The 26,486-nt window shown below is 39.3% G+C and overlaps 2 protein-coding genes across 2 annotated transcripts; both read left to right on the forward strand.

Annotated features, from left to right (window-relative positions):
• Positions 1 to 12,819: 12,819 nt before the first annotated feature.
• Positions 12,820 to 14,871, forward strand: pvalb3 (parvalbumin 3). The gene is made up of 5 exons (XM_012849925.3): positions 12,820 to 12,927; positions 13,385 to 13,451; positions 13,746 to 13,878; positions 14,252 to 14,361; positions 14,467 to 14,871. Exons 2-5 carry the CDS (start codon positions 13,391 to 13,393, stop codon positions 14,490 to 14,492), a joined length of 330 nt encoding a protein of 109 aa, XP_012705379.1. The 5' UTR covers positions 12,820 to 12,927; positions 13,385 to 13,390; the 3' UTR covers positions 14,493 to 14,871.
• Positions 14,872 to 18,827: 3,956 nt separating this feature from the next.
• Positions 18,828 to 25,157, forward strand: pvalb9 (parvalbumin 9). Its single transcript, XM_012849927.3, has 5 exons — positions 18,828 to 19,042; positions 19,981 to 20,048; positions 22,326 to 22,458; positions 23,484 to 23,593; positions 24,880 to 25,157. Exons 2-5 carry the CDS (start codon positions 19,988 to 19,990, stop codon positions 24,903 to 24,905), a joined length of 330 nt encoding a protein of 109 aa, XP_012705381.2. The 5' UTR covers positions 18,828 to 19,042; positions 19,981 to 19,987; the 3' UTR covers positions 24,906 to 25,157.
• The last annotated feature ends 1,329 nt before the right edge of the window (positions 25,158 to 26,486 follow it).

Raw genomic sequence — 26,486 nt, forward strand, 5'->3', positions numbered from 1 at the left:
AGAAAAGGCTGCGTTTCATTTATGCAGTTGGTCCTCTTCGCTGACCTGGATCCTTTTTCTCCCATGAGTCACAAGTAAAGCCGCATGCTTAAAAGATCACGGAAGAACAGACATAAAAACTAAGCCTGTCTTCTTGTTAATTTTGTATCAAATTTGGAAACAGCCCATATTTGTCTCCTTAATTTTTGGAATACCCATTTACTATCAATCATTTTAAAAACATATGAAATTCCAGTTCTTCAGAGAACATCAAAATCTGTAAAATTAATTTCAAAATGACTGTTGTCACACATAACCGTCTGAATAGAGTGCTGAAGTGAGTGTAAACACAATGACAAAATGGAAGTAGCTGCCTGATGCCTTTAGAAAGAGGGTTGATCAGCTTATTCTCATAAGGGTATACCGGAGTCGAACGTTGGAAGCAATTGCCAGCACCTAGGTTTCGCTATCCAAGCAAGTTCTGTCTGAAAGCAGACCGTAAGAGGTTCATAGAAATTTGCGAAAACTCAAATGTCATCATCAGTGGCCACAGCTGGCCGTGTTGAAAGTTCCTGTGTGCAGAATCAGACAGAGATTAAGTTTAATATTCTCAACAACAACAAAAAAACATGATGGCCAGGCCAAAACAAAGTCTATGACTTTTGGTACAACATTGTTGGAAATTGAATTACTGGGACCCATTTGGTTTAAACTGAGTACAGCACTCCAAGAAAAGAACGTCATAGCAACTGGGACGCATAGAGCAAGTATAATGCTGGTCTTGACCTGGAAAGCTCTCCGTCATAGAATCCATGACGATCAAAAGGTGCTGGAGAAAATACTGAGACCAAATATTGAAAAACTAAAGTTGGAGCAGAACTGGACCCTAAAGCACAACAATGAACCAAAACATAGCAGCACTTCCACAAAGAATGGTGTGAGAATTAAGAAACCGAAAGCCCTGGGCCGGATCAAAGTTAGTTAATGTGCAAAAAAGATCTCAAAGATCTGACAGCTGAGCAGAAGCAATCCTTCCTCAGACCAATGTCAGAGTAAATGTCTAGAAGAAGCGTCTAACAGCAGTTATATCAGCCAATAGGGGTAACACCAGCTAATAAGAGGAAGTGTGACCTAATTTCACAGAACAAGTGGACAAAAACCGTTAGTAAAGATACAGGAGCTAGGTTAAGATGTAGAGTTTTATGGAGTCGGTGTCACGGCTGAATTTGAGAGCGTCGGTGGCATGCCCATTCTACAGCTGGTCAGATAGAAATAGCTGGGGACGTAACTGAGCTCAGGAAAGAGTGGGAACAAACATCAGGGAAGACTGAACAGAGTGTCTCTTCTGTCCATCTCTCACGGCCTCTGTGCGAGATGGTCAAACTGGTTGGTTGTTCGCGGGTTTGGTTCAGCGGGCAGTGTGGTTGCATGACAGCTCACGTTACTTTAAATAGCTTGCAGGAGAAATTGCTGCAGGGGTGTTTCACGTTTCCAGGGCTTTAAAGTTGCTCTTTTAGACGATGGTAGGGGCAGGAGAGGTGAACTGAGCATGTTGTGATGTAGAGCAAAAGGTGTGGGGAATAATGAAGTGCAATTAATATAACTAGTGATGTTTTAGTTGGCTAATAATAGAAACGAGACAGTTTTCCCTAAACAGGCTCTGGCTGTCATCTAGTCAAAAACCGAGGACACCAAATTGTGCTCATCGTATGCAGGAAAACAGTTCTAACATCAGATGGACAGTTACTGAATGATTAGAGTACTTTCAGATTATTTGTTAATGTTCCCAGAAATCTACATGTCAGCTAAGATGGTAACACTGGATGGCATGCTAATATATTAGCTAATTAGCATGCTAATATATTAGCTATCTATTTGTGTGAAATGATAACACAAAAGAGCACCAAGGAATACCCTTTGCGTTCCAAAGACCGGTACTTGCTCTAGATTGATGGTCTTAGAGATGACTTCTTTAAATAGTCAGTGTTTTTAATTCTGTTTGATGTAAGTTTTCATTCTTTTTAAATAGTTTTTGTGGATGCTATTTCTGTAAGATGTTTTACATGTAATGTTGTATAACTGTTTTGTATTTGATTTTATGTATTTATTTTGTCAGGTCTCCTTTGAAAAATAGACTAGTAATCTCAATGGTGACTTTCCTGGTTAAATAAAGGTTTAATAAATAAAATAAAATCAACAGCCATCATTAGCAATTTTGCTAATGGGACAGTATCACTGATATGGTACAGCTGGCAGGTTTGCTCACATCAACAGCTACGTGACCATCAGCTAATATCAAAGCATTAGCGTATTAGCTCCCACACAGAATTATTTTTAACCTCCTCTTTGTGAATACATAATGTAATAACTACTTTAAGGATGGAAGGACAATTTTACCCAGTATAACAAAAAGTGTTTCTGAACAGGATTGCCAGCTGTAGCTTTAATCTAGGAGAGCTAGGCAGATACGCTCTGAGCCAGTTTTCAGGTCTAGAGCATGAAAGAGAGCACATTCAGTCACAGTTATTAAATGATGTGTCATTGCACCCTGGCTGCTGTAATTCACTCTGCAATTTCCTGCTTCGACCACACAATACCTGTCACTTACCTATAACAGTGAGAATCTCACATTTTTTTATAATACTTTTATAATATAATAATCTGTATTTCTTATAATACTTTGTTATTATTTTTTTTTGTTTTGTCTTTGTTACATTTTGTGTGCTTTACCATAAATAAATTGACTTACTAACATCTTGTTAATATTGACTTCACAAAAAACTACTATTATTGTTGATTAGCAACATTTTATGTTGTATTACTTTTACATAACACAGTTTTACTCATGCCACATAACAGAAAAATATGAGGTTTATAAAAAAAAAGCATGGCAAATTTACCTGTGAAACCCATTGGTTTTGATGTCAGACTTTGTATCTTTTCAATATTTTGAGAAAAGTCAGAATTTCCTTTTTCTTGCAACTTTCCCAAATTTTAAACACTGTTAAAGATTCAGTATTTAATATATAATTACTGATTGTAGGCTTTACCTATGCACATCTCACTGTATTCATGCCTCAATATAAGATGGATCTGAAAGCCATAAAAACAAGTGAAACGCTCCCTTTTTGTGTTTTCCAAACAACTCAAACCTCAATTTTTTTTTTGAAGAACTTTCTTTTTCTTTTTTTGGCTGTTAAATTATACAGTTTAACTTTAAATTCATTTCAACAGTATTTTAGAGATGCTAGAGGTGACCAAACACAGACTACTTTGCTTAAATAGCTGTTGAACAAGATGACATTAAATTAGTTATTAGCCAAGTCATGAAGGGGAGCCATTATTTTTCTAGTGTTTACATGCTGCTCAGTACAGGGGAATGTCCACTACCCTTTGACCAGACAAGCCAGTAATAAAAATGCTGTTGCAGAGGCAAGTGGAAGTTACATCTTAGAAAAAGGTTTGAGTGCCCGTACCACCGCTGATGGAACTGTGCCCATGATGAAAACAACTGCTGGCTTGAACTGAAGGTTTTCATCGATATTATCTGTTAATCCCTCAAAGTGGTTCAACTTACACTTTTTAAATGTTCACAATTTTTTATTGCCCAAAGACGTTCAGTTCATCTGACAGCTGTACATTTTCAGAGAGGGGCCAAATACAAAAAGATTATGAGAGAAAACAACTCCCCAGTCAGAGTTCTAATGTGGTGATTCCATCACTGCTATAATAGCACTGTAAAAACTCTCCAGCCTAAATCATTTTTTTCATTCCTGGTATTAAATACTACAACTTTTTACATACATAAAAAAAACTCAGTGGGCTAAATCTCACGCTGTGATATTCAGCCATAGATTTGTATTTACAAATTTACATCTTGCCATTGATCACTCAGTGAGTTCAATCAATCCAAACTACATAATTTAATCCAAACTACATAATTTAACCCAAAGCAGAAAAGTACTTAGAAATGCTTGTTGGGTGGTGACGTTCCCTATAGAACAGATAAACTTGAGAGTTACCTTGGCTGTAAAAAATATAGAAATACAACCTTTTGGTTACTGGTGTGTCACTCCTATCTGCTTCCAGTATTGCACTGACAGACCCAATACTGAATGTCGTCATTTAACACATTTTAAAACAGAAATGATCAATGATCAACGCTTCCTTTCTGGTTTACTCACATGAAGCCGACAGGTTTGACGATATCAGACAACTCACGTTGCAGGTGCGCTCCAAGAAGAAAATCACTGTCTGTTTTCTTGTTCCACCAAACCAAAAGTTGCATGCAGGCAGAACAATAAACTCACAGGACACTGAACTGACCCACCCCCCCCCAAACTTGATTGAGCCCAATCTGTGTCTGTCTTTTCCTCTCTGCCCCATCCCCCTTCTTCCTCCTTTCATCCACCTCTCCATCACACAGGAAGCCTGCTCTTCCTGAAAACAAGTCTCTGCACATGGACAGGCACAAGGCCGACTGGCTCGTACGTGATGGAGAGCAGAGGATGTTTTTGTCGTTCTCCTGGCCCTCTGGTCGCTGCAGGCCTCACTGTAGTCCATCCTGAGGAAGCGCATACTACGTCACCCTGGTTGGTCCTTGAGCCCGCTCTTACTGTCTCGTCCTGTGACGCAGCGAGAGCTGCTGCAGGCCACCTGTTGCACTTCTGCACCTGAACCTTTTATTGGGCAGGAAATGCATGGAAGTAAAGAGGGTCCAGATGAGGTGCTAAGAGATGCCATGAGGAACACCACTGTTTACTAAGTGCACCAGCAAACAGCGGTTTCCTGAGTGGAACCACCAGAAACATCCAGCCCACCTGCAAGGGTGACAATTAATCAGCATGGGGTTATCCACAGATTTCCATTGGTTGGTTTAAAATAAAACTAAGGACATCCTTTAATAGGACTCAGTAAAATACTTATGAAAACATCAGTGTCTCAAATTGCAACTAATCAGTTTTACCTGGGCTCATATGCATATTTTGAAAGTACAGTCTGTTAAAGGTAATTTTTTCATTCTTTAAAAGGAGAAGGAAAGCTTCTATTAGAATGCTTCAACCCTTGATCGCTTAAGTCTGCACTAAATTTGCAAATTCTAGTGAAAACTCTAACCATAGTAGGAACATTTTATTCATATAAAATTGCATCTGAACACTTTTCAGTGGCATAGGAGTTAGGGAGTTTGTCCTGCAGTTGGCAGGTTGCTGGTTCAATCCCCTGCTCTGACCAATCCTAGTTGTTGTGTCCTTGCACAGGGCACTTCACTACACCTGAATTGCCTGCTGGTGGTGGTATGAGGGCCAGTGGTGCTGATATATTTCAGTCTATATTCAGGGTAGCTCTGGCTACTAACATACATGGCTCCACGCTGTCAGGGTGTGAATATGGGTGAATGACTGACTGTATTGTGAAGCGCTTTGGGGTTGTCGGACTACTTAAAGCATTGCACAAGCATTTTCGCATTTGTCTTTTTTTTTTTTTTGGATTACTTATTTTCAAGTGATAAAGTTTTAAACTTTCTGTCCAAATGTTTTGTAGATTGGCCTACATAGATGTTTCCACATTAGAACGTTTCAGTACGTCTGTCCTCTCTCCAAATTGATCTCTCTAACAGGAAACAACCAACATCTTTTGCTATATACTGCTTGCATATTTAGGCTTTTTTTTTAATGTCATCCAGGTTCAACAAAGCACACAGTTCCTGTCACATTTGGATTCAGAAGGACCCAAAGAGCAGGTAAAACCAGAAGTCCAAAAGTTTGGTGAAGTCAATATTTTAATGAAGCAAAAAAAAGGATTAATTAATCAATTTCTTAAGGACTGTGGTCCAAAGATAACAACTTCGCTCTTGTCAGAATTTAAAAGCAGAAGATTTAAGGACATCCAGGTTTTGACGTCATCAAGACATGCCTGTAGTCGAAGTAATTGATTAGATTTGTCAGGATTGAGGGATAAATATAGCTGAGTGGAAATGCTGGACATAGGCACCAGCACCCCTCATGACCCCATGAGGGATACAGCGAGTAAGAAAATGGATAGATGGATTTAGCTGAGTGTCATCAGCATAACAGTGGAAATGAACCCCATGCTGTCTGATCATTTTACCACACACACACACACACACACACACACACACACACACACACACACACACACACACACACATTTATATATATATATATATATATATATATATATATATATATATATATATATATATATATATATATATATATATATATATATATAAAAAACATATATAGGACATATATAGGACTGAACCCTGTGGACTCCACAAGTAACTCTGGAGTTTGAAGATTTATTATCAACAAAAACAAACTGGAATCTGTCAGGTAATTCAAATTTAAACCAGCCTAATGCTTATCCCTTAATCCCTACAGCAGGTTTAATTTAATGTCATAAATTACTTATTGAACTATCTCCATATGTAGCAATTCCATATTTTTCTGCAATAGGTTCTCTCTCTGTACATACATATTCAGAAGTCAACCCTAAAATGACAAAACCTCCGACTCCAGGATGAACGTTATCTCTTGCATGTCTTTAATACTTTTTACACACTGTAGCCCAATTGCTGAACAGAACTAAATTGTTGTGAGCGGAGGGAGCCCATGGAGTAAAGCCTAGAAGTGACGGAGGCCATAATAACAGGATGTCTACAGCCTGAGGAAACATTGCCAGAACAACCACAAGCAGGCAGCAAGCATGGCTGGAAATTCGAGTGAAGAGGAAATGCAGGCCAAGCCAGGTCCCCCCCTAGATATCCCAAATATAACCTCTCTGACGGCTGTTTGGTTTGTACACAGTCACTACCTGCCTGGGTTAGATTAGGTGAATGTAAACACATCAGATCAGACCCCTGAAGATCCCCTTTTACCCAGCAGTGGTTAAAATGACTATCTGCAGGTGACGGCAATGGGAGGAAGCCTGGTGGGTTTTGACACAGTGTGGTGAAAAGTATTTACAGTGAAATCTTGTTTCTTTCATAGCAAATAGCCATCACAGATTGTGGTTCCCACCTATTATATAATATTAATATATTTCACTAACATAACCAATTTGCAAATTTGTGCCTTTCCATGTGCATTGGTTAATGACTTGAACTTGAGTTGCAATCAAAGGCAAGCTGAAATCTTCATGGTCCAATGTAAAACAACGCAAATTTTGACTTAAACAGTTGTAATAGTCCTTATCAGGAACTACTTATACATTTTCAGTGGTTGCAAAAATATATGCAATGTGCTTTAATTTGACAAGTGTCTCTAATTTGATCAACCTGTTAATGAGGTATAGTTTGTATTACAAACAGACTTAAATAACCTTTACATTGCTCCCAAGGATGGGTCCTAAAAGACTTATATATATTTTACATCATCAGAAGGGTTTCAGTTTTAAAGGTACTGTCTGTCATGGTCTCTGTTGGTACATCTAAAAGTATTTCTTATGTTGGTCTAAACAAGACTGAAGCAAAGCATTTTATTTTTGTTTTTGAAATATCATGACCTGTAACGTCTATGAAGCATTCTTGCCACTTTGGCTTTTGTAACATTGTCATGGTCTCAGAGCTGTTTGCAGGTTGGTGTGCATGTGTGTCTCTCCTTCCCTCTTCCTTTGCAGGGTGTTAGGCTACGTTCACGCTGCAGGCAAACGAGGCCCAATTAGATTTTATTTACCCACAGGGAACCCTTATCTGTATGTTTCATGGCAGTGTGAATGTTCCAATTCCCATCTTTTCGCCACCAAACAATTCCAATTTGTGCCACTACCATTTGTGGTACTAATTATATAAATATTGGATAGTTTTCAAAGTCTGAACGGTCGTATTGCATTTCATCTGCTGTTCACGCCACTGTCCCGGCTCCCAGCGCTTTGGGGTCGTCATACTTGATAAAGCGCGATCCAAGTACAAGCCATTTACCATTTACACATCCTCACAGACTTCTCTACAGCAGTAGCAGTTACAGCTCCACAAAAGGCCATTGTTAATAGTTGTGCTGTTTTCTTCTTACCTTTATTCTTCTTGCTATCATGTGGTCTAAATCTTGTCAGCTCCTATTACTCAACAACTTCAAACTAACACAGAGAAGCCAGTACCTGCAATTTGTTATAATTTTTTTTAATGAAGCTTTATCAAACATTTCTACATCCGTCACTTCTTCTGTAAACATTGCACTGCTGTATGTCTCCTTTTTCTGTTATCTGCGCATGTGAGTCGCTTTGTGGGTCCTAAACTGTTAAGAAAGATGTCTGATGGCAGTTGTATTTAATTGGTAGCATAAACGACCATGCAAAGAAAAAAAATAAAAATAAAAAATCTGATATCAGCGAAAAAAATCTGTATTGAGCATCAAGACCTACCTTATAGCCTTATTGGCAGGTGTCCTCTCACAGCTGCAGCCTATCAAGACCAATCAGGAGGAGCTTAGACAGGAGCAGATCTCCTGAGTCATGTAAAACGTTTTATATTTCTGATTAGTTACCTAAAAAAACTTGGATTTTTCATTGTTTTATTCTGCCGAATTGGCTTTAACATTGAGCTAACTGGACTGCGGATCCTAAGCTCAGCCACCCATCTCCCACAATGCATCATTGCAATCAGTGAGCATTGTAATGACTAGTCACCGTTTCCTCATTTGCATATTGTTACATGTGGGACCCCGACTGGACAGGCTGCACCCAGGGCACCATCCATGTAAGAACGGCTGCTACAGATGTGTAATGGATTCAACTGAACGTCAGTCCCCAGAAAAAAATATCATTTGGCTCATATACTATCTGCCTGAATATAATGTGAGTCAGTTCAAATTCAGTTTGCTCAAGTTTCCCTTGAAATGTGTTCAACTATGTGCCTGTTTTCCAAATTTAGGCTTTCAAAAGGAAGAACATAAAAAGACCATATGACGATCAGATGATTTGAAGCTAAAAAGTGGAAGAATTGTTTGTAAATTACCAGATTTGCCATGGTTGATCTTTTCATGAGTAAATTCCAATAAGACAGAGTTCACTGGATGAGTACCAGAGATTTTCCAGCTTTTTGACACTGTGCTTTCAAACATCACAGACAAGAAAAATGTGTTGGTGTGAACAGGAGTGCGCAGGCAGGATCCAGCTGGACCTCTGGCAGACAGTGGAGTGGGAGGCCGGTGTCTGGCAGAGCTTCCACAGTCTCTCTCTCTGCGTGAGGAAGAGGACGGGTCTGGGAACAGGGTAGAGTTTCTGAGCCAGCAACTTTACAGGACTTCTGTCTGGGAGTCACATTTATTCACAGCTTTTCTTTCAAGGAGGGGGACAGTGAATGTGGGCCATATCTATTTCTGCTGCAGTGTAACTGAAGATATAGGTGGAGATCTGAACAAACACATTTAATATCACTGCCTAAAGCCTAACTGAAACACACTAATGTCATGAAAAGTGAACTGAAACTACTTCATTTCATAAACTCATAAACCGCTTTGTATGTTACTGTGCTTTATCACATTACAGTCTTGCTTGATGGGTTTCATTCCTGCTGTTAGACACTTGTAATCCAAGCAGGATACTGAAGACGGGCAGGAATAGTTACAGTATCTGAGGCCGAGTCGTTTGAGGTGAGAGACCTCATTTAACCACAGCAAATGTTAAAGGCCAAAGATTAGATTTACACAACTTTTAGCCACGAAGTCAGGAAAAAATCCTAAGGAATCTATGATTTACATAGAGAATAAAATTGGAAATTTGTATGTATTTATCCTTTTTTCTCACAGCCGAGACAGATGAAGCAAATGTACTAAAGCAGCAGCTTGTGTAATAGAGTAATTTAAAGTTTTAAAACAAAATATTAGACAACTCTGTTACAAAATGCTTCTATTTAAAAGTCATAATGGGATTAACTCAGTGCTGCCAACTAATGTAAAAAACACACAAAACAGTCTGCACCAGTCCACCAGAGTAAATATGACAAGGAAAGACCCCCGGGCATGTCCCCTGTTTAATCCCATTGTTTTGGTACAAGCTGTGAGCTCATTATGTAATGCACCCAGTTCTATACTGGGGTGTCAAGGTGATGATGATTATGAGGACGATAATGGCCACGACGATGAGACACATCATATTAGCTTTCAAAGATGCCTAAAATAGCATCACAAATGTTTTCATCTCCATAAGGAGGAATGGTCTGAATAAGTGAAGGAGGTCCAAAAATAGGAGCTGGCACAAAGCAGCCCAGTGTGTTTCACTTAATGATGATGACGAGCTATTGAAAGACTGAAGAAGTCCTGTTAATCCCTCTTCCTTTTGCATACTTGACTTTATTTATCCTGTCATTGCCAAAAGGATTAAGGGATTCTTGGTTTTCTTTTTGCAATATAATTTCCATACACAGTTAGTGAAACTACCCCATTCCAATGAAAAAGTAGTCATATCATTTCAATTCTTTCACATTTTGTCACATTAATGGCAAAAACTTCTGTGGATTTTATTGGGAGCCCATATCCATTGATCCATTGATCAAAACAAAGTAGTCCATAATTGTAAAGTAAAAAAAGTATACATGTTTTTTTGCATTAGAAAACATAATTAAATATATCATCAATTTGTATCCAGTCCATTTTACTATTATAGCCCAAAATAAAAGCCAGTACAATCAAGTTTTTCTGATTTTATTTCATTCTAGATATAAATACTGCTGTGAAGGGTATAATTCTAAGCTTTGTTTGAGACAAGGTGAAATATGAGCATCATGAACATCAAGGAGCATGGTAGGCAGATCAGTAGTGGAGACTTTTACAGCAAGGTCAGGTTATAAAATTTTGTTCCAGGAACTAATTATGGGAGCAAGGTTTCATCCATCATCTGAAAATGCATTGACGGTGGCTCGACTAAAAGGATGTTTGCCCTAACAGACTGGATGGGAAAGGAGAGAATTACTCAGAGAAGCAGCCAAGAAACCCATGGTAACTCTGGAGGAGCTGCAAAGATCCACAGTTCAGGTGGGGAAATTTAGTAAAAGGGCAAGTATTGGTTTTGCTCTTCACAAATCTGGCCTTTATGGATAAGTGGCAAGATGAAAACAAACAAAACAAAAAAAGCCACTAGACATTCTGTTTGCAATTTCTCCCAAGTCTTGAGGGAGGAAAACAACAAACGTGGAAGTTTGTGCTTGAATCAGATTACACCAAAAATTAACTTTTTTGCCTACTTGAAAAACTTTGCAAATTACGTTAAACACGCCACCGCCCACGTTGAAACATGGTAGTGGCAACATCATCCCATGTGGAGATTTATTTGGATTCAATGGCTATAAATTGTAGGCTTCAGGCCTACCATAAATTGTTTACTTGTGACTGAAGGGCATGGCTAATTCCTACTTCCTCTGGCTACCATACATTTGGTTTGTTGTTGTTGTCTGCTTTTACCTTGTCGTGTCCAGCGTCATGGTAAGCAGAATGGTCCTCTGGCTGCCATAGTTACACCAAACCTATTTGCTCTATTAAGGTAGGCTTTATACCTATAAATCCCTTCCTTGATTTCCAACAGTTGGTTTATTTAATCTATAAACTGATGACATGACAGGGGGAGAAGGTAAGAGGAATAACAGGTCCCGCCAGGAACAACAGGTCAAAGGGCACCAAGCCCCAGACCCAACATCTACTACAGTTAACCAAGTGCATTCACTCACTCACTCACTCACTCACTCACTCACTCACTCACTCAGGCCAGCAACACCCCCAGTGCGGCAGCTACCGCATCCCTGAGTCCATGGACCAATCACAGCTCACCGTCCCCCATCCCAGGCAGCGTCCAGGGAACGGGGTGTGAGAAGAGCCCCCCCCCCCCTTTTGCCCCACAGTGCAAGATGAGCCAGAGTCTAATTAAAACAGGAGGTTGGGGAATGCGGAAGAAAGTAACCCACCGCTGGCAGACAGTAGAGCACCCCCCCTCCCCCCACAACCCTTGTGTATGTGATCCTTGTGCAATGCCAAACATATAGAAGTATTTTTCGTTTTTCTTCAAACACCTAAAATTTGAGAACATACATTAGAAATATGATGTATTTTAGATTACATGGTTGTACTTTTTTTAGCATGATGTATGAACTTCTAATATCCCGTCGTGAAAATGACATCTTTATAACATGAGAACACAAGCTTAGGCCATTACTAACATTTCTGCCGAAACTGCTGTTTGTCGATTATACAATTTGTGTACTTTAACCCTATTCTTATCTAACACGCTGTTTTTCAATAGCTTCTTTATCATGAAGGTCTTTTATCAAAACACAACTGAGATCAGCTCCACATATTATGCTAAACGACTATTTAAAAGAGTACAACAGGCCGATTTCATTAATTCATTTCCAACAGTTTTACTGTTTATATACATTTCCAACAGTTTTACTGTTAAAAATGTATATAAAGACATCAGGCCTTAAATTGGTTAATGCTTTTATCTTACCTCTAAAATATTTTAAATTGACTACACTGCCTTCATGGCACAGTCTGTTTGATAAGACTCAGGGATACAGTGTAATTTACAGACCTGCTGGATCTGTCTGATCACTGGAAATACCTGTAAACAACATTAAAGCTGAGCCCCCGCTTGACTTTGTGGGGCACTGCACAGACCAACAGGCTGCTTGCACAGTGTGTTTTACCCAAATCAGCAGCGTATATTATTAGCCTTATGCAATATCAAGCACTTTTGCATAGGCCCACACTTGGCCTACCATTTAAGCATCTTCATTTATGTACCTATAAATAGAACAGCACTGTCTACTTGACAAATTTTTTTCACCCCGACTTCTTTGCACCCAGTGTCCATTACATAGCCTATGCATCATATTTCTGAGTGAAGCGTATATAAGGCAGGGATAGCTGCCTGGGGGCTTCACTGCAGTCGGCAGATTCATCTGAGCGAATCCACTCTAGTCTTAGAGATAACCCTGAGGTGAGTTTCACTGGAGGGCTGCAGACCTGTAGGCAAATGTGCCCTCTGGCTCAAAGAGTGTACCTTCGTGGATATGAATCGAACAAAGGACCGAAAAGGTCTGTTTCCTGAACGTCAGGAGCTCGGCTTATGGCTTCGGACTTGAAAAGAGACCAAATGGGGGAGAAAACTCAACCTACTGAGCACATCTGCCAAGGAGATTCAATCTTTTCTCTTGGAGGGTTTGGTTTTGGAAAAGCTTGGATAACCTCAACTGATTATTTTTTCCTTGGATTACTTACTGAGCCGGACTGAAAAAAAAAACATCTTAAATGCTGAAGATTACTTGTAGCTTTGTACTCCTAAATGTCATAGACTAAAGTGTTCTTTGATTCAGAATGAATCTATTTCAACATGTTTTATGTAACTAAAGCTGATTTCTTGGACTGATGATGTTTCTTTTGCTCTTCTTTCTCAGTTAAAAATGGCATTCGCTGGACTTCTGAGTGATGCTGACATTAGTGCAGCCATTGCAGCTTGCCAAGGTAAACCAAGTCCCAACATGTAATTCCTTAACCTTCTTAACAAATGTAGAAATCTGGATTTGTTAATAGATCAGTTTCACAAGGCGGGAGGTTTAGAACATTAATTCATTCAACCAAATGAATCATGATGAAGGGCCTCAGGCTTTTAAAACACTGGAAAAGCTAAAATTGTGTCTAAGCACAAGGAAAGACTTGCCATTGCAAACAGGAACCAGTGAGGCTGCAAAACTTGACCCAGATTGTTTTGACTGATCTTTATTTTCTGATGTGATCCCTGTCTCCATCTCCTCACAGCCGCTGACTCCTTCAAGCACAAGGATTTCTTTGCCAAGGTCGGCCTGGCTGCCAAGTCTGCTGATGACATCAAGAAGGCCTTCGCCGTCATTGACCAGGACAAGAGTGGCTTCATTGAGGAGGATGAGCTGAAGTAAGCAATGACTCTAAGGCTTTATACTTTGGCTATTTAAAGTTTTTGAAATAGGCAGTTTCAAATAGACTTCAGAATAACAAGGCAGCCTCAACACATCTAAAAACCTGTGGCAGTAACTCAATGACACCTTTTTGCTACAGTCCAAGAGGTGTCATTGCAAATATTCCCAAAATGCATTTTTAACTTGGATAAAAATGCAACAAGAAGGCTTCAGCCAGTCTTCAGTTTGTCCCCAGTTCCAGGAATGGCAGGATTTCAATGCATTGGTTTGAAAAAGTGTGTCCTGAATCAAAGCATTGTGAAAAGTGAGCAGATGTGCTTTTAAGGGAGCTTATATCGCTTAATATATTTCCCTGATTGTCCTCTCCAGGCTGTTCCTGCAGAACTTCTCTGCCGGTGCCAGAGCTCTGACCGATGCCGAGACAAAGACCTTCCTGAAGGCTGGTGACTCTGATGGTGACGGCAAGATCGGAGTTGATGGTAAGGAAACCCTTGCTTTGCCACTAACACCTTTATATCAAACACGTTTTGACAAATAGTTTGTAAAAGCTCTAAAATAACATTTCCTTTTTCTCCTCCATGCAGAGTTCGCTGCCATGGTCAAGGGTTAAATGGAGTGACCAACATCTGACTTCACAACTCTAAAGGAACAACTTGAGCCAAAGACATCCTCTTCATCTCTTCTTCTCCTTTTCCCATTCACTCTATCCCTTGTAGACTCTGCAACACTTTTATACATTTGACTTTTGACCCCTGACCAGACGAACAACTCTTTCTCAGGCCGTGCTCACTCTAGTGCTACCCACGATGAATGTACCTGACTATGTATGACGTGGCTGACTTGTGTCTTTCTCTCTCTCTCTCTCTCTCTCTCACTTCTGTTGTCATTTTACTGTGTGAGATTTGCATGCTGTGAGATCACCAATGATGCACTTTTATGGAAAATGGACGGACGATGAGACAACAGTAAAGGTTCTTTTTCAATAACAACGGCCTGACCCTGTTCTTTTCTTACTATGGGGCAAATCAGTGATTGCTGATAATGCACCAGCTGCACCAACACCCACCCATCCATCCATCCATCCATCCATCCATCCATCCATCCATCCATCCATCCATCCATCCATCCATCCACCCATCCATCCATCCATCCATCCATCCATCCATCCATCCATCCATCCATCCATCCATCCATCACTTACACACACAGTCAGACCTAAGGGAAATTCAGAGTGGTTAACCTTATAGTCAGGTTTCTGGACTGAGTGTGGAAGCTGGAGTACCTGGGGAGAACCCTCGCATACATGGGGGAACATGCAAACTCCATGCAGAATGACCCCCGGCTAGAGTCAGAACCAGGAGCTTCTTCCTGCCAGGCAGCAGTGCTACCAGCTGCTCCACCATGGAGCCAGCTTAGGAACAATTCATGAGAAATTGTTGGGACCAGTATGGGGCGATACACTGTTAAGAAGGAACTGAATTCACAATAAGGAATGAAACTTTGACAAGTAAACACGTTGAGGGTTACTAAGAAAATCTGATTAGTTTTGATAGAAAAAAGCTAATTTTCAATTGTTAAAATCAGTTGTTTTGCTGGCGCAAACTAAAAAGTTTGGCATAACCTTAAAAAACCTTTACAAAGTCATGAATCTTTCCAGGTAACAGCTAATCCCCGATTATATATGAAAGACAGACAAAAGCACTGGCAATTCACCCGCTGTTTTAAGACCAATAAGGATTACTAATCAAACCAAATAAGCTTAAAACTATTTTATTCAGAAATGTTGCTTAGCAATCTGAAGTATTTTAAACAAACTTTTAAAGATAATCCAAAACATATTGCCAAAATACTGAGCTTCCTTCCTCCAAGAGTCAAGAGTCATGAATAGAGCATTTCACTGGGCGAGAGGCGGGGTACACCCTGGACAGGTTGGCAGTCTGTCGCAAAGACGTTCAAATTCAGGCTAATATTTTTTACAATGTGTAAGTATTTTGTACAAAAACTAGCAATTCCCTAACATTTTAGCCAGCCACAGTGATACTAGGTAAGTTAAAATATTGTTAAAAAAATGTATTTCAGTAACTCAGTTCATTGATCATTCCTCAGTACATGAAACACACAATATAGAATTATTCCACATTCACGAATGCTTTTAACTATTTATTTTGTATTAATTATACACAATTTTCCACTTACAGCTGATGAAAACACATAATTTAAGATTTGAATATTACATCACACCAATAAAAAACATTTTATTACAGAAATGTGGGTTAATGTAGCATGTTTGATACCTGATTGAAGGTTGTTATTTTAAAAAGGTACTTTTAATCTGTCAAGCGAGCCTTGCCAGAACGCCTATTCTGATTAATTTTATATGAATTTAACGTGCAACTGTTAAATTGCATCACACGACACTAAAAATGTCAGTGTTGTATGATGCTTAAAACGCAAAAATCTGATTAATTCCTTTAACTTCTAATGAGCCACAAGGAGGATGTGTAGATTAAGTATCAAACTGAACGATATATCAAATGCAGAATTGAACTGAGAACATTGAAAACACTTGATGACCTGAGAGGGACAAACTATGTGATACTTTTTGAAAATAGTTATGCCAAGGTCTGCTATACAGATTCAATGTAAGTGCCATAGTACAGGAAATACAATGTCACCACATGGCACTACTTTATAAAGCTATTATATGTCAGAAAAAAGGCCAACAACAAGCTCTGCATTGATAACAAACAGCCACATGGTGGTGCTATCAAGCCATTTGATTCTATGTTGTTAGGTCCATTCTTTAATGAATATTAAGACACAAAATGTATTTTTTGTGTATCAGATTACATTAATAATTATCTGTGAGATGTAGTAAAATGCTGATATTCAAAACAAAATCATTCAGAGCCTAACAACAACAAAACTTTGGAGAACAAAAAAAGGATTCCCCTGGTTCTCATTAAAAAAGCGGTTTCCTCTATCCCTGCTGCTGCCATTATTGCTGACTGCAGTCACCAGGGATGGTGCAGAGTCAGATGGCTTGACAAGCTTCCCCTGGCAGGCAACAAAATCATCGGTAAAAAAGAATCAGTGGGCAGCTGTTGCCATGGGGATCAGGTGAAAAACCCTGATGTTCAAAACATCTTAGGCCCCGCCCTATTTTAACCTTGAACAGGCAACTCAGATTAGATTTCATGTGTCATTTTAACAGCTAAAGCTGATTATACATTAACATTTAAATATAACATGATCACTGAAATTATGCAATTGCATATTTTAAATGTAATTGCTCTCTCTGAAGCAGTTGTGGGCTAGGTTTTGCCAGCAATACAGCATTTAAATCTGCAGAGGACCTCCTTCAGTATTAGAAAGTTAAAGGCAGATGTCCCATGTGTTCCAGAACTCTAGAGTAACAACTAATGGGAAATTGAAAGGGTTTTCCATGTGATGCCCGCTAAGGAACTGATGAAGATAACCATTGAAGTAGGACTTGGCACTAGAAACACAGAGAGAACAGTAGCGGTATGTTAGCACTCAGAAGCCAAATGAGCAATGTGTTCTGGGGTTGAAAGGCTCAGCCTTCAGTATGGGTGTCTTTTAATGCTGCTGAAAGTAAGACCATAAATAATGTCTTAGAAAGTTGTCTTCTGGGTCAAACAGATAAATTACAGGTAAACCCAGGATGTAGCAGGCGACAGAAGAAGATCCCTCACTGGCCAGCAGAAATGTTGACAAGCCAGGATTAGAACATCTGTAGACCTCCGCTTAGCTTAACGAGTGAAAATGTTCCAGAGTTCTAGACTCCAGGGGTCCTGCAGAAACCATGATTCTTCTGGTCTCTGCACAGAGCCAACCTCATATACCAGCAGCCGGGTAGAGGGATTTTTCTTACTTTAAAGTTTAGAAAACTCCTAACCAATTATGATTTGCAATCAATGCTGGTGATACTCTGGTGCGGAGCTTTAGATGGCCATGCAAGAATGTTAATTTTGTGAGAAATATGTCTGTGAATTAATTCCTTTGGCCATATGTTTCCAGTCTTTATCCTGTTGGAAAAAAAACAACAACAAAAATGATGACACATTTCAGTTTTCTGACAGAGGTCCTCAGACTGTGGTTTTTTTTAGACTGCTCATGATATCTTAAACTCTCACTAGGCCAAAGGCAACGCAGATCCTCGTCCGTACGCAACAGTTCCACATATCCATCATTTGCTCCATGCCAAAGTCACCTGGAGTGTTTGTTGCCGGAATTCTTAATGTTGGTCTCACCTGATCAACACACACCACACTTTAATAGGAAGAGAAACCATAAACTGGGAATGGAAATGGACTTTTGTGCCTTGTAGGGGGGCTAGTCTAACTGTTAGCAGATAATCCTTAACGTTGCCAGAGCCTGATGATGAACTGAAACTAAAGACATGACAAAAACCTGGCCATGTTGGAGTGGAAACAGAACTGATGACATGGACGGCAACAACTGTGACCTCTGTGCTTCTGTAAAATACAACTGTTCTTGCATTTAGACTTTCAATTGATTTTGAAAGACACAGTTGAAATCTTTTCCACTCTGAATCTATGCTGTGATTACCTCAAAAGGGAAATGTGTCACATCTCTTAGAGTGGCCGTATTACTTCAAATGGTTGACACTTGGTCGACAGATAATTTTGTGGATTACACTTTTTAATCTTACTTGGAAAGCGCAAATATGATGCAACAGTCAAGGTTCAAAACAGCAGGTTTTAATCCTTGAATACATAGGCTATACTTCTCCACATTTAGGATATTATTCACTAAAGTTTCTAGACACCTGCAGACAGAGAGGATGGACAGGCAAAAGGGGAGGGGAGAGATGCTGGGCACTACAATGTTGATTGGATAAAATCCAGCCAGTAGAATTAAAGGAGTGAAATGGTAGAGGCAGTGCTGTTCACTGGATATAAACAGGAAAGGTTAATAAGACAGGTGAGACACCCGGGAATACGAGAAGCAAGCTGCTGTGGCTGCAGGAGAATTTGATCCCTGAACACGTGAGAAACTCAAGCATCCTTCTGAGCATTGTGAGGGGAATATATAAGGCAACTGTCAGAGGGCACCAGAATCTGAACTGCTACTGTTGCTACTGCTTTGGAGCTGGACTGAAAAGAGCAAACAGTGGTGAGTCCCACAGCTGCAACACAGGGGAGGGGGGACCCCCGGTAGAGGAAGCTGGTCAGGTGCAGCGTGTATTCTCAGAAGCTTTAGCTGAGGCTCATTAGACTTCAGTGCAGGACTAAAACTATATTTAAAGTTCTTTGTCAACCTACAGATGAACACAAAGGATTTATGCAGCGAAATTATAGTGAGGTGATTGCTGACTTTTAGAAGATCTTGTTAAAACTGTAATGTCTCTTAAAAAATATGATTTTCAGAAAGCTGCCTAATCCTACTGCTTTGGTGGATAATACTGACAAAAATACTATAGTTAGTTTAATTTTATGCTTTAAACTTTAACAAAAAAAATGGAATCCTCACCCTTTTTAAGAGCATGTTTTAATGCATTGCATTTGTTTTATTTGGAAGAGGGATTGATGAATTTGTGGAAAAAATATCATCTGTTTAGAATTGAGTGTCATTTTAAAGGTGCAAGGTCTGGGCATATATAATAGGGTTGCTTTTCTTTATTTTGCATTTCACATTAAAATGTTATGTCTCCTTATTTTATTTAACCTACAACTTTTGCACAGCTTCAAAATGTGGAATATTCTGTACAGACAATGAAAATAGGCTCAGTAATTAAATCACCTGCAGAAGGAAATTTGATCAAAAAGAGCATGAAACAGGGATAAATGCAAGCAATATAAAGGTGTTATATTTTGTACAAATTTAGCATGTATTTTTCCAAAGTGTTCATATTCCAACAGGCATGACTGGACATTTTTATAGGATCATGATATTAACCTAGATACAAGTGACAGGTTAATCCACTGTGACACAAAAAAGATCCAGAGTAATAAAAACAACTAAAAAAACAAAAGCACTGGGTGTCTTTCCAAACCAGCGTTTATGTGTTATCATGTTCAGTATTTACAAAGTCTTTCTTTTATACATTGCAGGACCAACATGTCACTCACCTCCATTCTTTCAGCTGAGGCCATCGAAAAGGCGGTCAAGGACTGTGAAGGTACTAAAATCCCCTAATACATCTTGCCTTTAAATTTAGACTTAAATAATAATTGTTTTGTTGCCTGTGCAAATTCTCAGTTATACGGGTTATTGCAACAACAAACAGGCTTAAATCGGAGACAACTGGACTGTCGTTCAGTTCTTTCTGAAAACGTTTCAACACCCATCCAGGAGTCTTTGTCAATTCTGGTGGCTCACACTTGAACAACCTGCATTTGGTGCACTGCTGCTTTTTAAAGGACATCCTCCTTTGCGCATTCTAAGTCAGATGCAAGTCAATGACCCACCATCGCTGTCCTGGGTTGTTAGAATCTATTGCATCTAACTTAGAATGCATTTAGGAGGATGGGCTTCCATGTCCTTAAAAATAGCAGCGCTCCAACTGCAGGCTGCTCAAGTGTGAGCCACCAGAATTGACAAAGACTCCTGGATAGGTGTCGACACGTTTTCAGAAAGACCTAAGAGACAATCCGGTTGCCTCCTATTTAAGATAGTTTGCAAATGTTTTGTTAGTGAACATATAGTCATATATCTCCTATTTTAGTTTCCCTTCACTGGCTTCCTGTTAAATCAAGAATAGAATTTAAAATACTCCTTCTCACGTATAAAGCCCTTAATAATCAAGCTCCATCATATATCAGAGCTCTGATTACCCCGTATGTTCCTAACAGAGCACTTCGCTCTCAGACTGCAGGTCTGCTGGTGGTTCCTAGAGTCTCTAAAAGTAGAATGGGAGGCAGATCCTTTAGCTATCAGGCTTCTCTCCTGTGGAACCAGCTCCCAGTTTTGGTCCGTGAGGAAGACACCCCGTCTACTTTTAAGACTAGGCTTAAAACGTTCCTTTTTGACAAAGTTTATAGTTAGGATAGCTTAGGATACTCTGAGCTATCTCTGTACTTATGCTGCTATAGGCTTAGGCTGCTGGAGGACTTCAGGGTTTATTTTCTCACTCTGCTGAGTTCTCCTACTGTTCTCCAATTTGCATTGCTTGATTGTTATTACATCTTTTACATTTTTCTTCTTTTTTTTTGGTCTGCCGTTCTGTTAGCTGTGACATCATCCAGGGAAGACAGATCACCCGCTATTTTTATATAATGTAGAAAAGATTCCTGGATCAATGTGTGCTTCTGTGCTTTTTTGTCTCTCTTGTTGTGTCTCTGCTCTGTCTTCTGTAACCCCAGTCAGTCGAGGCAGATGACCGTTCATACTGAGCCTGGTTCTGCTGGAGGTTTTCCTTCCCGTTAATGGGGAGTTTTTCTTTCCACTGTCGCTTCATGCATACTCAGTATGAGGGATTGCTGCAAAGCCATGGACAGTGCAGATGACTGTCCACTGTGGCTCTACGCTATTTCAGGAAGAGTGAATGATGTTTGTCAAGACTTGATGGAATCTATTGTGTTTCCTTTGATAGGAAAATTTTTGACCAATCTATATAATCTGATCTAGTCTGTATAATCTGATTAAATTTGACTTTGGAAAATCCCTTGAGATGATATGCATCGTGAGTTAGCCCTATATAAATAAAATTGAATTGAATTGAATTAACTCAGCCCAATTTCCCCTGCAGGATGAAAATTATTATACGAGAAAGTTAATAGTTATTCCAATTCATACTTCATGCAAAATGTGTGTCGCCTCAGTGCTATGCATATCTGGAACTTTCATCATATAGGTGTATATTCCTCTCCACAGCTGCATTATTTTACACTATATCTCCCTAGCTAAAGCCACGCTCTGCTTTATATCAGTCAAAAAAGATTCTTTCTTAGCACAGGCCATCTGTCTGTGTGTATTAGAAGATGAAAAACAGGAAAGCGCCCACATGCTGGTTTAATCCCAAAAACAGCCCCTAACCAGGTGACTCTCAGGGTCATCACAAACCCTCTATCTTTGCTGAACGCATGTGTGTGTGCGTGCGTGTGTGCGTGCGTGTGTGTGTGTGTGTGTGTGTGTGTGTGTGTGTGAGTTGGTACATGTCTTTTTACTTGTTCTTGTCCATTTTACCAGTAAGGTTAGGACTTTTTTGCTCCTCACTTTTTTTCTGGGCTAGAGGTTCTGGTTTATACTGGTAAAGGTTAGTGTTAGGGACAGAGTAAGGCCTTAGAATGGATTGAACATGAATAGAAATCTGTGTAAGCATGGCCCTCAGTAAGTATTTTAAGCAAGGGTGTGTGTGTGTGTGTGTGTGTGTGTGTGTGTGTGTGTGTGTGTGTGTGTGTGTGTGTGTGTGTGTGTGTGTGTGTGTGTGTGTGTGTGTTTGTGTGTGTTTGAGCAGCTCCAGACTCGTTCTGCCATAAGAAGTTCTTCCAGCTATGTGGCCTGTCATCAAAGACACCCAAGGAGGTGCGAGATGTGTTCCAGATCCTTGACGAGGACAACAGTGGCTACATCGAGGAATCTGAGCTCAAGTGAGTAAAACGATATCTGGGAGAGAGCCAGTTGTCTGTATTTATTGCTCAGATAGTGACAGTTTTACTCAACCAAGCTGTTCAACGTGTATGGTTCTCAATTAGTAGAACACCAACCTCTGGTTTTACTCGGGAAACAAAGCTTTGGTATTGGCTTGCTAAAAATTAATGACTTGGCTACTAACATGGTGTTCCATTTTACTCCTGAGTTGGATACGGGATTGACATAAAACTGATCTCAACCATGTTTCAGGTCCAAATTTGGAAACTGGTGAAATTTGTTCAGTGAAGAGACTAAGTACGGCCAACATTAAAAGCTGACAATAATGTTTTTCTCTGCATTTTTTACTTTCAGTTACCATAGCAACGTGTTCACTAAAGGAGATCGTCCAGTAGGCTACTCATTGTACAAGAAACATAAAATGAGATACACATTTTCAGAAATGCCAGCAAACTGCTTTTCAGAGCAACTATTACTAAATTCTAAATGCAAGGTGGCCATATTGGATTTTGAGGTCAGGACTGGAGAGACCATCAACTTTTCCGAGCAAGATTCTGACTTTTTGGGACCTTCATGTTCATTTTTCAAACTAAAAACTAGTACATTTTTAACTTCTGAGTAAACATGAAACTGCTAAATGAACTATTCCCCTCCAGCAGCCAAAGACTTTCAGTGGATAGGAATCTTTCTTCGTTTTAATTTCATGACACAGCACCGTTGATAAAGTCCAAGTTCAGCTGCCATCCTACTGTTTTTACAATGTCGGTCAAGATGGTGGAACTTGTCATTTACTGACACGGTACTTGTTATAGAATGTTTAAGAACCAGTGCTTTAAATCTTTTTTTTTTCCCCTATTTTTTTTTTTACAGAAGTAAGAGATCAAAAACAAAGAAAGAAACAAAGATTTTGTTCAACAAATCACACAGAGTTATTTGATTCCCTTTGTGTTAGGAGGGCTTAGTGATGACCCAACCTGTGTTGTGTACAGATTGGTGTTAGAGAGTCCTGTCTGTGTGTTTGCAGGTTCTTCCTGCAGCGGTTCTCTCCTGGGGCACGGACCCTGACCGAAGCAGAAACAAAGAAATTTGTCTCAGCAGCTGATGAAAACAGCGACGGCAGAATTGGAGCAGATGGTCAGTATCTCATTTCTCACATTGTCCAGGTGGCAAAAAATGGCAAAAAGGAAAGAGCTGACTTGATTGGATTAACTCGCCCATACTGGAACCAGAAAACATGTTCATCCAAATATTAAGTCACTGATTTAACACACCTAAATGACATTTAAGGTTTTTCTTATTTTTCAAACCTCAAACATTTATTTGATTGGGATTTTAAAGTAGATCAATGCAAATCAGCTCAAAATTGTGGAGTGGAAGAAAAATTATCCATAGTTTTCTAAATGTTTTCCAATCAGCAAACTTAGAATTAGTGTGAAGGGGCTCTCATCCAATGAGACAAAGATGGGAAGCTTGGTCTGAATGCTAAATGCTGTATGTGACACAAAACTAACACTGCACACCAACCTTAAAACACCAGGTTCCTTGTTAGATTAGCATCCCCGTGGCATGGTGCTGCCACCCTCATGTTTCTCTGTGGGAATGCTTTTATTCAGCTAGGAAAGGTAACCAATATGTTTGTTACAATGACTTAGACCAGGGGTGTCAAACTCATTTCTATATGGGGCCACTTTGGCGTCATGAAGTCATTAAAAGGGCCGGTTGCACCTGTATAGACGATACTTTTCATTTCATAATTTCATTCCAGTTCACATAGAAGTATAAAAAATGCAAAGTAACATAAAAGTAGCAACCTTAGGCCCAGTTTATACAGTTTATCTGCAAAAAAAGTTGATATTGGGGTGAGTTACGCTTACAGGAGGCACAGATTTAGCCACTTTATACACTTTAAAAGGATATATGCCTCTACTTTATGACATGATGCCTTTTTTTTTTTTTGGCTCTTGAGGGCCGGATTATTTACCTTGACGGGCCGGATTTGGCCCGCGGGCCTTGAGTTTGACACCTGTGACTTAGACAAAGTCCAGGTCTAAATCCTGATAGGAATCTGTTCCAGGAAAAATTTATGTTCACATATGTTCCCCATTCAATCTGACTGACTTTGATCTATTTTGCAAAGAAGAATGGACAATGAATGTAGTTCCTAGATTATTAAAGTTGGTGCCCCCAAAGACTTTCAGACATTTAATTCAACATGATACAGTCAGCTATTCTTATGTTTCCAGGCTGGATTAGATTTGCAATTTTAGAAGTCATATGGACATAAACAGAGTTTGTAAATTTGTATGCAAAGATGGTTTTCAGAGTAGAGAGAACAATCAATGAAAGTCTGTTGCCACTGTAATGCAGATATTGAATGCAACTGATTCATACCCAATTGAATATGTTTCACTTTTCTCCAGAATTCCACACAATGGTTCTGTCCTGAGTTCTACCAACAAAAAGTGGCCTTTGACTGTTTCCCAGCCTCTGGAGTCATCTGATAACTGCTTCCATTCCCAAGATGTTTTTCATTCAATCCTGTGTCTGCTTATAATTTCTAAAATAGATTATACTGTTTCATTTTCAAGACCCATTCTTCAGGGTGATTTTCCTCTTGGCCTATGGTTTCCTAGCTCTGTACATTCCGCATGTAATAAAGAATGATGTGAATAAAGATCTGCAAACATGTACATCTAAATATATGAGCAGAGTTTTCATTCATTTATTTATTGGTTGATTTATTTTCCTATTATTTTTCTTACCTATTGGGTGTCAGAGCCTGTCCCAGCATACAACAGGAAATTGTGCAGTACATTATGGGCCAATCAACAGAAAGATACACAGCACCTATAACCCTGCAGGTGGTCCAACACTACATGGCAGCAGAGATGAAAGCATCGCGTCAGAAGAATTGCATGTATATAATCTTGATATGATGCTCTTATGCCCTATATATCTGCGACAGACTGGCGACCTGTCCAGGGTGTACCCCGCCTATGCATATATATATATATATATATATATATATATATATATATATATATATATATATATATATATATATATATATATATATATATATATATATATATATATATATATATATATATATCACACATTCACAGCCACAGATGCCCTGGGGGCAGACTGACAGAAAAGGGGCTGTTATACAATCGGCACCACTGGGCCCTTTGACCACTGACAGCAGACAAAGTGAGTGAAGTTTCTTGACCATGGGCACCTCGACTGAGGCTGTTGGACGGAAAACCCACCGGTTACAGGACAAACTACTGCACATACGTATGCACATACACCGAAATTTACACACATACACTTAAATTTAACACCATAGGTTCAGGCATATTATTTAACACCATAGGTTCAGGCATATTATTTAACACCATAGTTTGACTCTGTTTACCTCCAAGCTATTATTAAAGCGGCAGTGGATAGAGAATCTGAAACAAACTGTAATGATGACAATGATCGACAGAAGTTGAACTGTTACTAATTGGTTTATACTCCTGCTTGAATTGTTCCTTTTGATTTTTCTGTCCATCTTCCCTCCTCATATGCAGCCTGTGCTACATGAAATAGTTAAGTTATTTAGCATTTTTTACTTCATCATAAATCACACTACTTAATCACACAGCTTATTTAGTCTGAGTATGCCATTTTTAATAATTGTATAGTGGGTTTTTTTTTTTCAAGGCTAAAGAATTTGGCTTAAAATTTGGCCATTCCAGTCGGACATGGTCCTTTTCACAAATTCTTTGAGGTGTTTTATTGTTGCCAAATTTATGCAGTGGTCTCACTCACATACACAAATAAATGCTTTGCTGCAGACTTGAAGTAAGCCTCTTTAAATTGGTAATTTCACTAAAATAATGCAAAACAACAAGAAAGTGTTGGGAATGTGGTTGTCGGTTTTGACTATAATAGGTATTTTTTCTAGAAATATCCCGAAACAAATGATAAAACTATGACTTGTGCTTGTTCCAAATTTATGAAATAGCTTATAACTCCT

Source organism: Fundulus heteroclitus, chromosome 10 (assembly GCF_011125445.2).
Source record: "Fundulus heteroclitus isolate FHET01 chromosome 10, MU-UCD_Fhet_4.1, whole genome shotgun sequence".
NCBI classification, from domain to species: domain Eukaryota; kingdom Metazoa; phylum Chordata; class Actinopteri; order Cyprinodontiformes; family Fundulidae; genus Fundulus; species Fundulus heteroclitus.

What these genes read in the sequence shown, in the direction of transcription:
- pvalb3 (XM_012849925.3), top strand. Translation starts at nt 13,391, where the DNA reads ATGGCATTCGCTGGACTTCTGAGTGATGCTGACATTAGTGCAGCCATT. An exon ending in ATTGAGGAGGATGAGCTGAA is followed by an intron (nt 13,879 to 14,251) that starts GTAAGCAATGAC and finishes TGTCCTCTCCAG; the next exon opens with GCTGTTCCTGCAGAACTTCT. An exon ending in CGGCAAGATCGGAGTTGATG is followed by an intron (nt 14,362 to 14,466) that starts GTAAGGAAACCC and finishes TCCTCCATGCAG; the next exon opens with AGTTCGCTGCCATGGTCAAG.
- pvalb9 (XM_012849927.3), top strand. Translation starts at nt 19,988, where the DNA reads ATGTCACTCACCTCCATTCTTTCAGCTGAGGCCATCGAAAAGGCGGTC. An exon ending in ATCGAGGAATCTGAGCTCAA is followed by an intron (nt 22,459 to 23,483) that starts GTGAGTAAAACG and finishes GTGTGTTTGCAG; the next exon opens with GTTCTTCCTGCAGCGGTTCT. An exon ending in CGGCAGAATTGGAGCAGATG is followed by an intron (nt 23,594 to 24,879) that starts GTCAGTATCTCA and finishes ACTTTTCTCCAG; the next exon opens with AATTCCACACAATGGTTCTG.